This window comes from Gavia stellata, chromosome 3 (genome assembly GCF_030936135.1).
Source record: "Gavia stellata isolate bGavSte3 chromosome 3, bGavSte3.hap2, whole genome shotgun sequence".
Classification (NCBI taxonomy): Eukaryota; Metazoa; Chordata; class Aves; order Gaviiformes; family Gaviidae; genus Gavia; species Gavia stellata.
Window position 1 is genome coordinate 22,361,312 of NC_082596.1, and position 15,225 is coordinate 22,376,536.

At 39.0% G+C, this 15,225-nt stretch overlaps 1 protein-coding gene across 42 annotated transcripts in view; it reads right to left on the reverse strand.

Moving 5' to 3' along the window:
- Positions 1 to 458: 458 nt before the first annotated feature.
- RIMS2 (regulating synaptic membrane exocytosis 2) overlaps positions 459 to 15,225 on the reverse strand; it is a 488,690-nt gene continuing 473,923 nt past the window's right edge. For 41 of the 42 annotated variants that reach the window (XM_059815848.1, XM_059815828.1, XM_059815837.1 and 38 more), the window contains 5 exons: positions 4,442 to 4,583; positions 3,023 to 3,135; positions 2,181 to 2,282; positions 1,123 to 1,262; positions 459 to 677 (listed from right to left, as the gene is read on the reverse strand). In XM_059815848.1, the coding sequence (XP_059671831.1) occupies positions 459 to 677; positions 1,123 to 1,262; positions 2,181 to 2,282; positions 3,023 to 3,135; positions 4,442 to 4,583 (716 nt within the window). The remainder of the gene's footprint in view (positions 678 to 1,122; positions 1,263 to 2,180; positions 2,283 to 3,022; positions 3,136 to 4,441; positions 4,584 to 15,225) is intronic. The other variant, XM_059815867.1, reaches the window with a different exon arrangement.

The window sequence follows — 15,225 nt, forward strand, 5'->3', positions numbered from 1 at the left end:
CATCCTTGCATTCTTCTTTTCTCCCAGTGTCTGCTAATCCACTGACTTGTAACATGGCTTCATGGGAGGGTAACTCCATTTCTGTGGCATAACCAAGCTTTAGGAGGGGAGGGCAGATAAATAAAGAAACGGGAGCAACAAAATAGATATGCCATTGAAAAGGACTTTTGTTGCATGAAACAGATTGATTCTTTTAGTTTAGTCCATGGCTTCAGATTGGACCAAAACTGAGTGTCCCTGAACTCCAAACCTATCAGTTCTTCATGACTTCAGTCCTTCACCTGAGGGCCTTCTGTAGGGCACAATGTGTGCAACTTCCTTGAGAACACAGGATCGCGTTGCAGCCCTAGAAACAGGCTCAGAAGACACAACATTAAGCATGCAGTGTTACCAGGGTTTGCGACCTGTAATTTTATTTTTTTGTAACGCTGGTTGCTATGACAACAGTTTCACAGCTGCTATGAGCGAGCATACGAAGGTCCTGTTGAACTTTCAAGAGATGACTGGGAAGCTCTTCTAGTGAGAGGAGCTAAAGTTGGGTCTACTAGGGAAGAAGGAGGGAAGAGTTTGAACCACCCAATCACCATGTTGGACAGGTCCAGTTCATCTAAAAGTATCTGTGCCACTCCCATAAAGGATTTGTGATCCATACGTCCATAGTCTCCCCAAACAATTATCTGTTAGCAAAGGAAACACAAGAAAATAGAAAAATTTCAGAAAAAATGATGAGAGCTTCAATCTGATTCGTCAAATGTCTCTGCTTATTTAGTTATAGTAAGGAATGAAATATTTGACTGCTGACATAGTTTAATTCTGTGCATACTAATCATGATGCAGTGACAGAAATGACCTGGGCAGTAACAGAGCAGTTATCCATGATACTAAAGAAAGTCCAGTGAGAGAAGGAGCCCATACATATAGTAGAAGCAAAATAATCTACAACTAACTTTTGCTCAGCACTTTCTACTCGCATCAACAGTTATTACTGTAGTATTTATCTGCTCAACAAGTATTTGATTAGCAGAACTTCACAAATGAAGTGTGAAAGGAAGTTTGAACCTCATTCAGTGAAAACTGTACAGGTGACATTTTCCAATTCAGAAGAATATTGATGCAAATTACCTGTAAAACTTTTCCTTGGGGACTCTCTTCAAATGATAAAAGTTGCTGATAAAGTGGTTCCAGCGTTTTTCTTGCTACCTTTGTTTTCTTTTTGGCTATGCAGACTCCATTTTCTAATAGATACACCTTTACATATGGTGCTTAGAAGAAAGAAAATAAAGAACAACAAGTAAAGAAGAAGTCCAGATTCTTTGCACAACAGATGCATTGTTCTATCACCATATGATAAAATTTGCTTTTTACTGGATACATAACTTATATGAACAAATCTCCACAAGCGGTATTAACATTTATTCACATGCAAAGCATCCATGCATTTTATTTACTTTTCTCCCTGGTATAATTTTTTCTTTACTTCTTTTTATATGTCTCTTTTGCCATGAAACAATTCAGATTTTGACCTCAAAAAATCAGATATTCCTATATATAGTATCCCTATACTGTACAGTATGCAAAATAGGCCTGTTAAGTAAATGAATGACTTGCACTGACTTTGGTGAGATTTGGATCAATGCTCCAAATTGTTAATAATTTAAAATTATCTACAAGGTGAAAATCAGTGAAGAAAAGACTCTGACACATTTTCTATTTCAGCACAAGAGCTTGCTAAAAATATCATTATATTGTCCTTTTCACAAAGTGTTATAGGACATCAGATTATAAAATAAGGAGTAAGTATCAAATACTGGTCTACTTTTCAAGTAGGTACCTATTCCACATCTCTTGTTGATTCCCTTTTCATCCCTAAGATTCCTATATCACAGCTTCAGTATATACCTTCCTTTCTACCCTATAACGAAGGATGCATTTGCTATTACTAAAATACTTTTGTGTTTTCTGGTAGCTCAGACACCAGTCTGATTTTTTTTCCTCCTGCAGTAGGGTTGATTTTTTGTGTACCATTTCAATATTGCATTTCAGTGTACAATACTGTAATCTACTGACACATGAATTTGCTAAGAGTTTACCTAAGTTTAACAGTAAGCTTCAGAAGTTGGAGGTTTGTTAGAGTTTTCTGGTAGAACTCTACTCTTGTTGCTAAGATTTTTCTTCCTTACCTGGCAGTGTCTTTGAACCTGGTTTTACAACAAGGCCACGGGCTCGGATTATTTCCACTTCCAGTTGTCCTTTCTTATCCATCATTCCCACCTGGATATCTCCTAGACAACAAAAAGAAATCCTGGCATTGTAATTCAGAAATACCTAAATATATGAAAAGCTATGGGAATTTCTAGGATGAATACATGATGACTTGTATGGTCTGCATTCCACCAATAAGTATGATCGGGATTTTAACAGTACTAGATAATTTAATATTTACCCTCTTCACTACTATTTACATTAGTAAACAATTAAAAAAAACTGCAATAACATCTTGTCTCCCATTTCCCATGTCCCTATCACTTCAAATTTATTTTTTTTTTTTCCTGAACAATTTCACATTAAAAAAAGTCATTACAAAGCAGGTCTGTAAAACTGCTTGAAATCTCTTCACCATGCCTCTAGTTTAAGACAAGATATGAAAAGATAACTTGTGAATGTAAAAAAGTCTGTAAGCACAATAATAACAAATACTTTGCACCTAAATTCCCATTTTTATTCGATACTATCCAAGTGATTCAGAGAAGGATTGGTCTCATTAGCCACATTTTAAAGACGGAAAACTGAAGAAGAAGAGATAAAAGACTGAATTTTTCAAAGCACCTTTCTACTTTTGAGTGCCTTAATGAGCATCCATAATTATGTTCAACTTTGGCTGAGGTTATAATTTTGGTCTTAACTGAGTTGTTCAAAACCACATGGGAAATCCGTATTTAAAGACTTGGAATCTAGACAATTTCTATGCTCTAATTACCAGACCCAGTAGACTGTATCATATCTATAGGACATAAATGCTTACCCATTGATGGTGTTGCCAAAGTCTGTCGTCCTACAAGCTGGGCAGGACCAAGCCCATCCAGAAAATCACTGAACTGGCTGTCTGCAGCCAATCTCACACCAGGGAAAATCAAACTGAAAAATAATATTGAAAAAAAACCCAAAATAAATACACTTGAATTTGCCCTTTTTTGTTTTCTAGATGTTTTGCATTTAGCATTTATGGTTTTGGTACTACTGCTCACAAGAACTTATTTACACTGACAAGATTACAAAATAATTACTGTAATGCTCAAAACTTCACAGTGTTCAACAAGCAGCAAATCGGCCTCCAGCATATAAACAAACAGATGAAGGAAGCACTAATCCTCATTAAGTCTAGTTTCCATAGTAATATTTTTCCATCATGTTCTTTTCCCAATATATTAAAGACCACGGTTAATTGTTGTAGTATTGATATGAGACCAGTTCAATAAGAAACTAATACATGCCCTTACCAGTAATTTAGTTACACAAAGGTAAAATTGCTCACGTTTCTCAGTCAGTGTGAACTCAATGGCTGAATGTCAAATGTATCCAGTGAAATTATTACATCAGACTGAATGCTGGTCACTATTTTTAAAATCACCTTTTAAAATCAGCATTCATTATAAACATTTCATTAAAAATGTCTTTGAGAATGACATCTATTCAATAATGGAACTGAAATCCATTGTGGCAAATTACCAAAGTAACTTAAAATTCAGATTCTTGCTATAAATTATCTGTAACCCATTACAAGGCAAGAAGAACTAATGAGATTTGCATCTCAAGTGTCTATAGTGCATCAACTTGGACATGTAAAAGATATCATCCAGTATAGCTGTATTATCCAGTGCTGTGTGTACCACTAATAAATCTATGGGCAATAAGATTTTTCTGGGCAATGTCTTGGACATAGCACTCAAGTCTTTAACTCGGGCTTTTATGAAAAGCATGATACATGACGGTCTCATACTTCTGCCCAGATCATTTCTTCAGGATTAATTAGCAGAATCTTTGAAAAACTCTTGAGCCCAGTGAACGATAGATGGAAATGCTCTGGAAATGCTTTGCTCTGCAAAGCACAGATGTATATGAGGAGTTTTCCGAAGAGAAACTGTCCTTTTCTGTGTTTTACCCAGTGCACTGAACCTGCTTCCCCTCCTGCCACACTGCATGCTGATGCTCTGACCCACCAGGTGCCCTTCTCACAGCACAGCAGAAATGATCCTCATCCTTCCGGCACCAACAGTGGGAGACTCTTTCGGTCAGAGGGGAATACTTAGGCTTGGTCCATCAATGACACTAGATTGTGAAGGGAATTCTGACTGAACAGGGCCTACAGCGGTCACCACGCTTTTGTCTAGCTATCAGTTTCATGGAGAAACATCAGGTAATCGCAGTTATAACTGCTGCTTACTTTCCCTCAGAGCTATAGCTGTTCATGCTCCCATCCGTCGACTCCCGGCTGGCCTGACGGGTCATCCAGTTCCTCATCTCCACGGCCAGCCCTGTCTCAGTGCTCCTCTGGACGGTGCTCCGCAGCTTCTTGCCCCCTGCTTCTGCGGAGACAAAAGAGAAGCCCCCATCGCACCGCGCTGCCGCAGCTGGGCGGCCCTGCGGGGCACCGCTGCGGGCGGCACACCGCCACTCCATGTGGCAGAAACGCTCGAAGCCAGAAATTAATGACCTGTACCAAAACTTCCATTTAAAAATTACCATTTTTTTTTTAATTATAGGCAAGCAGCATCGTAAGTCTCTTGTACAGGACCTTAGTTCTGTCACTGCCTGCTTTCCAAGGGCAGGCAGCATATGCACAACACAAGTCTGCCCACAGAGGTAATCAGATTTACACTATCCATAGACTAGTGTGTTTAAAATATGTTTTCTCTGGATAAATACATCCCTCTTAGGAATTCAATTAAAATGTTACCATTATGTCAAAACCTGCAGTGTCTGAAGAATGTTCTAATTCAGATGAATTATTTGATTTAAAAACATATGGTCATTACCTGCTAAATCAAGTTACAGATATCCATTAGTGAGGATAGTAAACAAATCAAGAACCCTTCCCAGTATTTCTTCTCTATTCACGCTCTTCTCATTTCATGAACTGTTTTAACTTTATATCTAAAAAATACAGCACTGACTTTTATGCACAATATGAAGCTTTATTACTACCTCCAAGAGTAACGATTTTTGTATCTGCTTGCATAGTTTAATTTTAGTTGTAAAAACAGGAAAGTGGCAGGTAGCTGGGTAGCAGGCTAGGGAAAAAATACTCAAAACTTAATATAGTAGCATTTTAGTGTAGGAATTTTGATCAAGACCTCAGCTGGAAGATATATTGAAAGCACCACGAAAAAAAACAGAAAAAAAAGAAGAAAGAAATGAGTAGGAAAGAAGCTTTGTTTTTTCTTTCATGAATAAGACAGTCACTCCATGTAATTTCTGATTTTAAATGCTGTTCCCTGCAATGGGCCAGGGAATTCTGTATTCCCATTTCTTTTATCTGTTCAATACCCCCCCAACTTCAGGACAGTGATGTGTGATATACTGATAATATTATAAAAGAGCAGTAACTCTAAATGTACATGACACCAAATAATACTAGAATTCTTAAATATTGATACAATGAGGGTAGAGTAGCATCCAATATCCTAGGATATCTAGGGACTTTCCCTCTTCTGCAGTTGTTTGTAGCCTCTGCTACCCTCTACACCTTCTCTGGCTCATCATGTACCAGAGGACAGAACTGCTGGACCTGCAGGGTCGGTGGAGCTTGAGGGATTTGAGAAAAGAAATGAGCAAGGGAGGAGATTGTCCTGGGATAAGGACTCTCACACCCCGAGGAGAACGTGTGAGCACAGGGGCTGGCTTAGAGTAAGAGGACCTGCACCCTCAGACAGGGAATAGGAGAGGGGCATCAGTTTCAATGTCCACACTCAGTGTCACTCTGTCCTACAGTCTGCAGTGTGGGTTGAAGTCTCCCAGGCCCTCCAGTCAGGAGGGATATTAGGTCAGCTAAAGAACGCGAGAATTTTAGTGGAGTGGGAAATAGACACCCAAAACACCTTGCAACCCACTGGCCCCTTGCCCAGAAAGATTAATAGCTTTGCAATATTTAGTAGTAGTGAGACATTTCTATAGCAGTATCATGAGTGGTTTCAATCATATTGCTTATTACAAGCCTTCTACGCATTCCTTAAGACCATAACTTTTAATCAGTATATAAAAATAACAGAAGTAATAATTTTCCTCTAGAACTTCAGCCACCCACATGAATTTAGTACCCAACAGAGTGAAATAATTTTTTTACTACATCAAAACTACTTTTGAAAATGCCCATCAATATCTGGTGCAATAAATACAAATAAAAAAGATACAAGGCTAACATGACATATGAAAAATGAAGGGCAGAAGTAAACAATTTCATTTCTATTGGGTTGTACTGTTCCAAGTGTCTGCTGAGTTTATTATTTATATTAAAGCCAGCAGCTGACTTCCAACACTGGTCCAGCGTTGTTCTAAAATCCAATCACTCATATCAAAGAAATAGTCCCACAAAACTGCCAGGAAAAAAACTGTGCTATAGTTTTGTAGAAAAGGTACACTGTGTCATAGTTACATGTGAAAGGCACACAACTGCTGAAGCCCCATGCTCTTTTCATTCAAGTATTGTTACAGGATATTACTCTTCCATTTTAAGAGATCTTTTGATTAGTAAGCATTCATTTTCGTTCAGACTTGTTGAATGGTGGTCATTCTCAGTTCATTGTTGCAAACATGAATTGTGTCATGCAAATTTAACAGAACATCTCCATCTTGCGTGATTCTTCAATCTCTTCATATCATATCTGTCAAAGATTTTGGGATTTGGGATAAATATGTGGTTGAATATGAGATAGGTGAAGGAGTATATAGTAGCTCTTATTAATTAGTAAGGCAGATTTTTTTCTGAATTACAATTAGAAATCTGTATGCCTTCACTCTAGCAGAACATTCACAGAAAAAAATCAACACATCTGTCGCACATCAATTTACTGAGAAATCAAGGCAGAACTGGTGCAATTGCCATTCAAGTCTTCATAGAGGCACATGTGTAGCTGTTCTTAGCATCCCTCTGAATCTTACTTTTAAGCAGTTTTACTTTCCCACATTCATTTTAACTGAAATAAGTGCTCTGGTTCACATGAAGACAGGCCAACAGTTGAGAAGGTACAACTTGGCTACAGCATGAAAGCTAGGCATGCATAGTGTATCCAACTTTTGTGTAAGTGCAGGTGGTAAACAGTAATTATTTTGACCTTAACACTGAATTTAAGGAGGATTGAAAGGAGGCTATGTGAATAACTATTTTCCAGTTTTCAACAGAAACAGGCAAAGCTCCCTGATGGTCTCAAAAGAGAAATATCTGACTCTTCAGCAATAAGGCTCCAAATCATGATGTTGATGCTTCTTGAAACAAGAATTGAAGATTTTAACAGCAAAATGGCACTTTGGAATAGAAGTAGAGAAGAAGACCCAGACCACAGGCGTGACTCCTGAGCCACTACTTTAGAGATGAATATTCTTTCAGATTAAGCTTGGCTAAACTAATATGTAATAATGCACATGAGAAATACCTGCACTTGATTGCCCACAATACTAGCAACACATTGGTCCCTGAAAAAATGTGATAAATCAAAAATAATACCACAATTCCTCAAACAATTTAAAAGCAAACAGAGTATTTACATAATCCGTAATTTCTGTCTCATAAATTTAGCATTAAAATACTTAAAAGGTTGCAAGTAGCAATGAAAATGCAAAGTAGTAACTCAACTCAAAGAAACAGCCTTTGGTGTCATACTTCCAAGCTGTAACTGATAGAAGATCTGGTTGAAAGTCTTACCACTCTAGTAAATCCAAACTGTTTTCCCTCATCCTGCCTGGAAATTAAAACCTCCTCTGTTGTGCTAATTCAACTACTTGTGTGGCTGAATTCTGTACTGGACTCAGCCCAAAAGGAACAAACCAACAATATGTTTTGAAGTTGTTCTTTTTCTTTTAAGACAGATCCTTTCCCAAAAACATTTGTGAAAACAAACACACAGTTGAATGAACCCAGTTGAGGTGATGCTAACCTCTAGCTAGATGAATAGCTTGGGAATGCATCTGACACTAACACAGAAGTAAACATGTAACTGGTGCCACTGTAAAACTGGGGGTTGTTTTTATAATCATAAAGTATATATACGTATACATTCACTTCATGCATGTTGCTTTTAATCCTACCAAATGAAATGATGCGGAAACAAGAGAGTTTAGTAGCGTACTTTGTTGCTAAGTATGTTGCTGACCACCTACGCTGAAAATCATTTTACTCACAATTTACTAAACTCTAATAAAGAACATTGAAAATGTTCTCCAAATTAGCATAATCTAATTGCCCTAGAAAGAAGACATTTCTCTTAAGTCCCCATCACAAAATATGGAATACATTATCTGAAAAACACTAGTCCAGATTCTTGCAGCCATACTGTAAGGAGTGGAATAAATTACCAGAAATAATTGCTTTGGCATTTATGAAAGCACATTCATTCTTACAGTTAATCACACTGGTAATTTAACTAATATGGTTACTGCAGATAGATTCCACAGGCCACATTTTCTAAATTACACATGGAATTATTTGTTCCCACAACTTGGAGTGCAAATCACTTGCAAATTAGGGATGCAAAACTACTGGTATGATCTTCAATATCAGATGAGGACAAGTCGAAAACTGCAGTGAATGCAACAGATTATCTTCCGTGATCTGGGATCTAGCCAGCTGAAATCTGCCTCTGGTGGGGAGAGCCAGAGCTCTCAGCTCCTCTCAGCAAGAGCTCCCAACAGCTGCTCCCCACCAGGCACAGAGCCCGGAGAGGGGACACTGCTGGCGCAGGCAGAGGCAGGCTGGCTGTGCCACTCCCCAGGTGGTACGTGATCTCTTGGTAGGACTCGTACTGAGCGCAGAGCAGCTGTGGCTTCAGAAACACACTCAAGTGCTTCAGGTGCTGCTTCTCTGCTCTCCTCACCTCACCAAAAATGCTGCATAAAAACTGCTTCAGTATTTTCGTTTGAACTCAGGAGTTAGGTGCCTGTAAGTGACCATTTTTCAAGAGTAAAGCTCTTTATGTATCTAGAGATATGCTCTGGGCATGTTAAGAACAGGTTAGATAGATAAAATCATCAGACAGTCCAAGAACATTCAATCCTACCTAAGAAAAGGGGGACAGGGTAGGTCTCAAATTTCCTTCCAGCCACACAATTCTGCCTCTGGAACAGCCCAGGTTTTGGCCGCGTTGAATGAGGCATTTAGCTCTTACTGAAGCACTGCTGGGAACCACAGCTGAGTTGTTTCTTTCCTTGTGTCACCCACAGACCCCAAGCAGCAGCCACGGGTTAGGATCTACTAATTTAAGCAGTCCTTGGGAAACCCAGATTCCACTGTCACCTCAGTCTGAGAAGCTTTGAGATCACCTCACCAATTCTCAGAGGCCAGTGCTAACCACCAGCTTATGAAGCGTCCTGTTACAGTCCTTCTGATGAAGTTTTTTCACAGCACATGCCATAAGCATTTCTGAAGCCCAAAGAGCATTGCAAGGCCAGGGAGAAACTGTAGCCAGGGTCTTTCCCTTACTTTGCCCTTGTAAGGGAGAAGGGAAGACGTGTTCCAGTTCCTGCTCCCATGAATATATGAATGTAAAACACTGAGAAATTCCAACTGGGATGGGGATGGCCTGCCCTGATAGCCCAAAAGCAGAGCTGCCTTCAGTAGGGAAGCTCTTCAGTATGGGAGCAGCCAGGTTTGGAAAGTCTGAGAGAGCCTGGACTGACAGCCTCAGTTTGCAATACGCGGTTTTAAATTTCTTGGGAGGCCTCACTAGTTTTTAATTTTCAGTCAAGAAATACTTCTTCACTCTTGTCCTGTGCCTTTGTGTTTCCTCCTCTCTCTTTCCTCTGGCCATACTGGAAGTATGGTTAATTAAGATTAAGGTTAATTAAGACAGCACCCAAGAAAAAGTGAAAGAAAGAGAGAACTGAATGAAATAACCAACTGCAAAACTGTTGCTTGAGCTTCTGGTCAAAGGCTGGTATGAAGCTTTCAGGTCCCATTCTTGATGAATTCCCATATACAGGACCCGAGGCAGCCATCATGAATCTCAGTTGTTCCTGGGATAGAAAGCTTTGGCCAGATTGCAGCATCCGTTGTCTGTACTTCATTTCCCTTTCACGGCAAGGCTGGTTGTACGTTCAATCTGGAAAAGATCCCCCTGGCTTGTTGTGTCTGCACGATGTGAAGTCAGTTTACCACACCCTGCTCCCAAACAATGCTGTGGTTTAAGGCAGGCACCTGCTCCTTATTCTCTCCCAATTTTTAATGTGTTTGAAGTTGCATTCTGCCACTTGAATTTCACTGCTGTGCTGATGTCCATCCTTCAGTCCTAACTGACCCTTCAGCAAATTCTTAAGAGCATCAGACAATAGAAACTGCTTTTGTCTGTGTGGGGCATCCATCAGTTTAAGCTCTTCAACACTTGTGATCCCAAAAGCTTTTGAAACATTTTTACAAGCCTGATTTGTTAACAAGAGCTGTTTTTCCAGATACAAGATAATTACTTAATGTACCTAAAATTCCTGTATCCCTTGTATTATTATTCAGAATCACTGTTGAACATGCTACATATAAAAAGGACAAACAGCCATGTCTGACAGCTTAGAGCTTGTTTTCAATACCTGTGCTATGTAACACTCCTTGGAAATCCCAATTAAGTATATATGGAACCACCGCATGGAGGTTTGCTTCTTGGCCATTGCCTTGACAAAGAATTCACCCCTGATAACAGACAGCCAACGCACTGGGAGCCATTCTAGGGAATCAAAACTAAATAACTGTACCTGTAAGCATGAGAGGTGTTAGTACTGATGTGATTTCCACTTCTCTTTTGGTTACTTGCCTCTATCTAACTACAAACTGGCTATGCAGACTTCTGGTTGGATCCTTTCTTTTATAAATGTTAACTACAGATTTTGATTGTAATACACAATAAGAAAAGAAACTATTTTTTATATTTTTTAATCACCTATTTGGCCCAAGAGAGATCAGGACATCTCTATTACGATTATGCTATTTTTTTCAAATGTATGACTGCATTGCCAAGAAGGAATGTTTTCTTCAAATTTGTGTAAGATATATTTCCAAGTAAGCTGCTATACTGAGATTTACTGAGCTAGTAAACAACCCCTTGGCTAGCCAGTCTAACCGGAGATCCATAAAGGTTTGACTCTAACTTGGAAAAATACTATTGTACATGAAGTGGCTCAAATATGGGATTAAAAAAAAGTTTAGTTCTGATGCAATATAAAAATAGCAGACATCAAATGCAGAATTAATATGTTATCCAATTACTTTTGTTTAGAAATGTACAACTCCTGACAGTGAGATGTGAATCAGGAGCACAACTGCACACAGCCACTCAGGCCTTTCCAGCACTTCTGCAGAAGTCTCTGTTTCTGTTACTGGTAAGACCATTGGTTTTCTAAGTGTGGTCAAAGGATGCACCGGCCGAAAGCCTCGTATCATTGCTGTAAAACTGAACGCAGAGATATGACAATGAAGCAGCACGTGGCTTTGCAGCCCACAGCTGTCTGTCCCCCATGCCAAGTGATCTGAATGAACAGTTTTTCAGGAACCCTCATTTAGACTAGTTATGAACTCCACACAGATAGGGGTTCTTACCATTTAAATATAACAGGTCTGACTTCGTGCATATTTTGTGCATATGTCAAAACAGAATGGTAGCATTTCATATCCACTTTGTACAACCTGTACAGCAATCTATATGACTACAAAAAGTGCAAAGCAGTGGGAAATCAATCTCATCCCCAAGCTGTTAAAATCCTGAAAAAATAGAGCAAGCAATTTTGTGGAATTACATTCTAATTTTATATATCATTTACATAAGGAATCACTAAATAAGTGCACATGTTCACCACAAGAAATCTTTAAACCTTGTCTTTGATTTTGCCAATGACAAAGGATGACCATCTTAAGTAAAAAGAAATCATCACTGCAGTTTTGAGTTATAATGTTTTTATGTTTATATGTACATTCAATTTCCTGGAGGTATAGCATTTTTGTGCGCTTATTAAGAGCAATTATTCCATGCAGTGCCAAGAGCAGATTAAAACTTCTTAAACAGTGAAGAGTGTATATATTGAGGAGCTTACAATTGCTTTTTTATTTTTGTATTATATGAATTGAGAGATACTTTCTAAATATGTAATAATGACAGTAACACCATTCTTTAACCCAAACTTGATTATTTTTCGTACAGCTAGGGTCATTACGTACACTATCAGACAGATCTGTGCAGCATTTTTGAATGATGTAGCGTGCTGAAACAATTCAACACTCTCTATTAGGGCTTAATGAGATAGATGGTGCCAAGTAGTTGGATGGCTACTGAGATTACACAAATTAGAAACAGTTCTTCCTCCTAGCTTTGTCTAAGATGAGTAATGATACTATGCAAATATCATTATTTAAATAACCACAGATCCCAAAACTCTGAGCAAATTTCACACTGTAATGACCCATTTTCAAACTACTGCTGTTAAACATTTACCTCTCCAACTGAAACAATGGCAACACAGTGCACTGCTGCTCTGACTACACTATTGATCTTGCCATTGAAAAATGACAATTACAGCATGTAGATACAAGTGAGACAGGTTTTTTTCAGGTTTATGTAGGTACCACAGAAGATGAACTTGTCATACACTGTAGCTTCACTGCTTGCCGATACAGCCATACCTGAGTCACCTGTTAGCTATTCAGGTACGCACTGCAGTGTAACTAGCAGGTCAGAAGAGAAATACAACAAATGTAAGAGAAATACAGCTTTAAAACTCCGTTGAACATTTCCATCACATAGTCAGGTTGAAGTATGTTGTACTTCGAATGTCAATCCTTCTGCAGTCTCTTCTATTTTTCTGTTGATTTTTCAGATGTTTCCCAGAATACATGAGTTTTGTTTGTCACACTCTTTACTTCGCCAGCAACAGTATAGCTTTTTCTATGCTTCCTTTTTAAAAGGTCTTATCGATTTTGGCATCTACATCTACTTCATCAGTATAGTACCTGAGTGTAATTAGTAAAAACACTTGGGACTGGAAAGAGAGATGCAAATTGCTGGAAATGTCTTCTGTACTGCCTCCACCCTGGAGTCAGCCCAAGGAGCTGCAGAAGTGGGAGAGACCCAGCCGCACCACACTGATGGACAGACTGACTCAGCTCAGACCCTGAGCAGCACCTGAGCAGCAAACATAAAAAATTACCGACCATAAACTTAAATGTCATACAGATTCTGTATGGAATGGTTACTATTCCATATTCGGAGTGATTTTTGTCCTCTAAGATGAGCCACCCCACTGTTGCAGGAGATGCGCAGCAGACAATCTCTGGCTTGTTAGCATCAATCAAGCCAAGGTCTTTAAAGCTTCATCTTTTACAGTGGATACCCTGCCACAGGGCAGTATACCCTGCTTTCAAATTCCACCTTGGCTCTGCCTATGAACATTCCACGTAAGCAAGGTCATCTTTACCACCAAGGTGAAAAAGTAGGCCAATTCCCCCAAGAAGATGTAGTTATTCTCATTTTCTTCATTGCCTGATACTCCTACTATTACTTTATTCTTTTTAAGAGGATAATTTTAAAGCATAACTACTTCCTGTGCAGGATTCTTTTCACTTCAATAATTACTGTGTTAATGAATTTATTGTTACTACTTCCCCCATTTTCTATTTCTGGTTAAATTATTGTCTGCTTGTTATTGTCTACTGGGACCTCCAGAGGGACAGTGTGATCCGGCAGACTAACCACAGGAGCAGAATCCAGGAACTGCCGAGCTTTATTCCAGCTCTACCAATGCGCAAATGATTAATCGGTGAGAAATGCCCCTGAAACCATTAACAGTGCTCAACTGAGCATACATTTAAATAAGTCCCGATCCTTCACTCACTAGCATCAATGGCAACACTCCTGCTGATCTGTGTGGGATCAAACAACCCCTCCAGCAAGTTTCCCAGATAGTTATCAGCCAAGTGACAGGAGCGTATAATGTGCTTCTATTCCTACTGAACTCCTACAGCAACACTCAGATACTTCTTTCGGTAGACATCAATATGCAAAACTGTAATGTATCTTCTCCTCAGCTAACACAACTAACATGCTATTTTTGGCATGATTGTCTTGGGCTGAAGAACATTCTGTGGCGCTTTTTCTTTTTCCAATTGCCTTTTGTTTTTCTAACATACTGGGAGACCAAGATGCTTTCCAGTTCTTTCTGAATTAATTTATGTCTTAAATTATCATAAATTATCTCTTGAATTGTCTTCAGCACCTGCAAAGCATTTGACTTTCCCCTTGAATCTCATAGCTTCGCTACCACCCAAAAACTTCGGCAAAAGAAGACATTACATTGAAATATACTCTCTTTTGGCAGGCATAGTTCTGCACACAGATCTTGCCATAACTAGCAGTTCCACAGCTGCACTCCTGGCAACCTGCTATTTAACAGTTTATATCAAAACTTCAGGACAAATGCAAATCAGAAGTGAATGTAAATAGAGTATAAAAAGGAAACTGTAACGCAAGTTTATTACAGCAAACAATACACACGGTGTAATTTGAGGAAGCACCAAGTTAACAGTCCCACTCATAAAAATAGAGGTAGGCTTTCTAGTGACCGCATGCAATCTGAGCCTCCCTCTTCTCTTCTCAGTGCATGTTGGATAACTGTCATGCTTCCCCAGTAACCTTCTTGTACATACGAATTCACTTGCTTTAGCACATTTTCCAGTTGTCCACAGGAAAGCTTAGTAAACTCAAATCCACTACTTTATATTACGTGCACGAAATTTTGCACTATGACTACACAGACATCTAAAAGGATGTCACACACATTTACATTGGTTCTTTGAATTCAAAGACAAAATTTCCTTTAGTTTCAACAAAGCCAGGATTTCATGCAAAATGTGAGACTTGGGATGCTTCAAGAGCAGCTGGAATTCAGACAGGTACTGATTTGCCCTCTGCACCCCACATCTCTCTTCAACAATTTCCACGTAATTCAAGTCTGTTCCAAGCATCACTTGATACCAATTCCCACTTT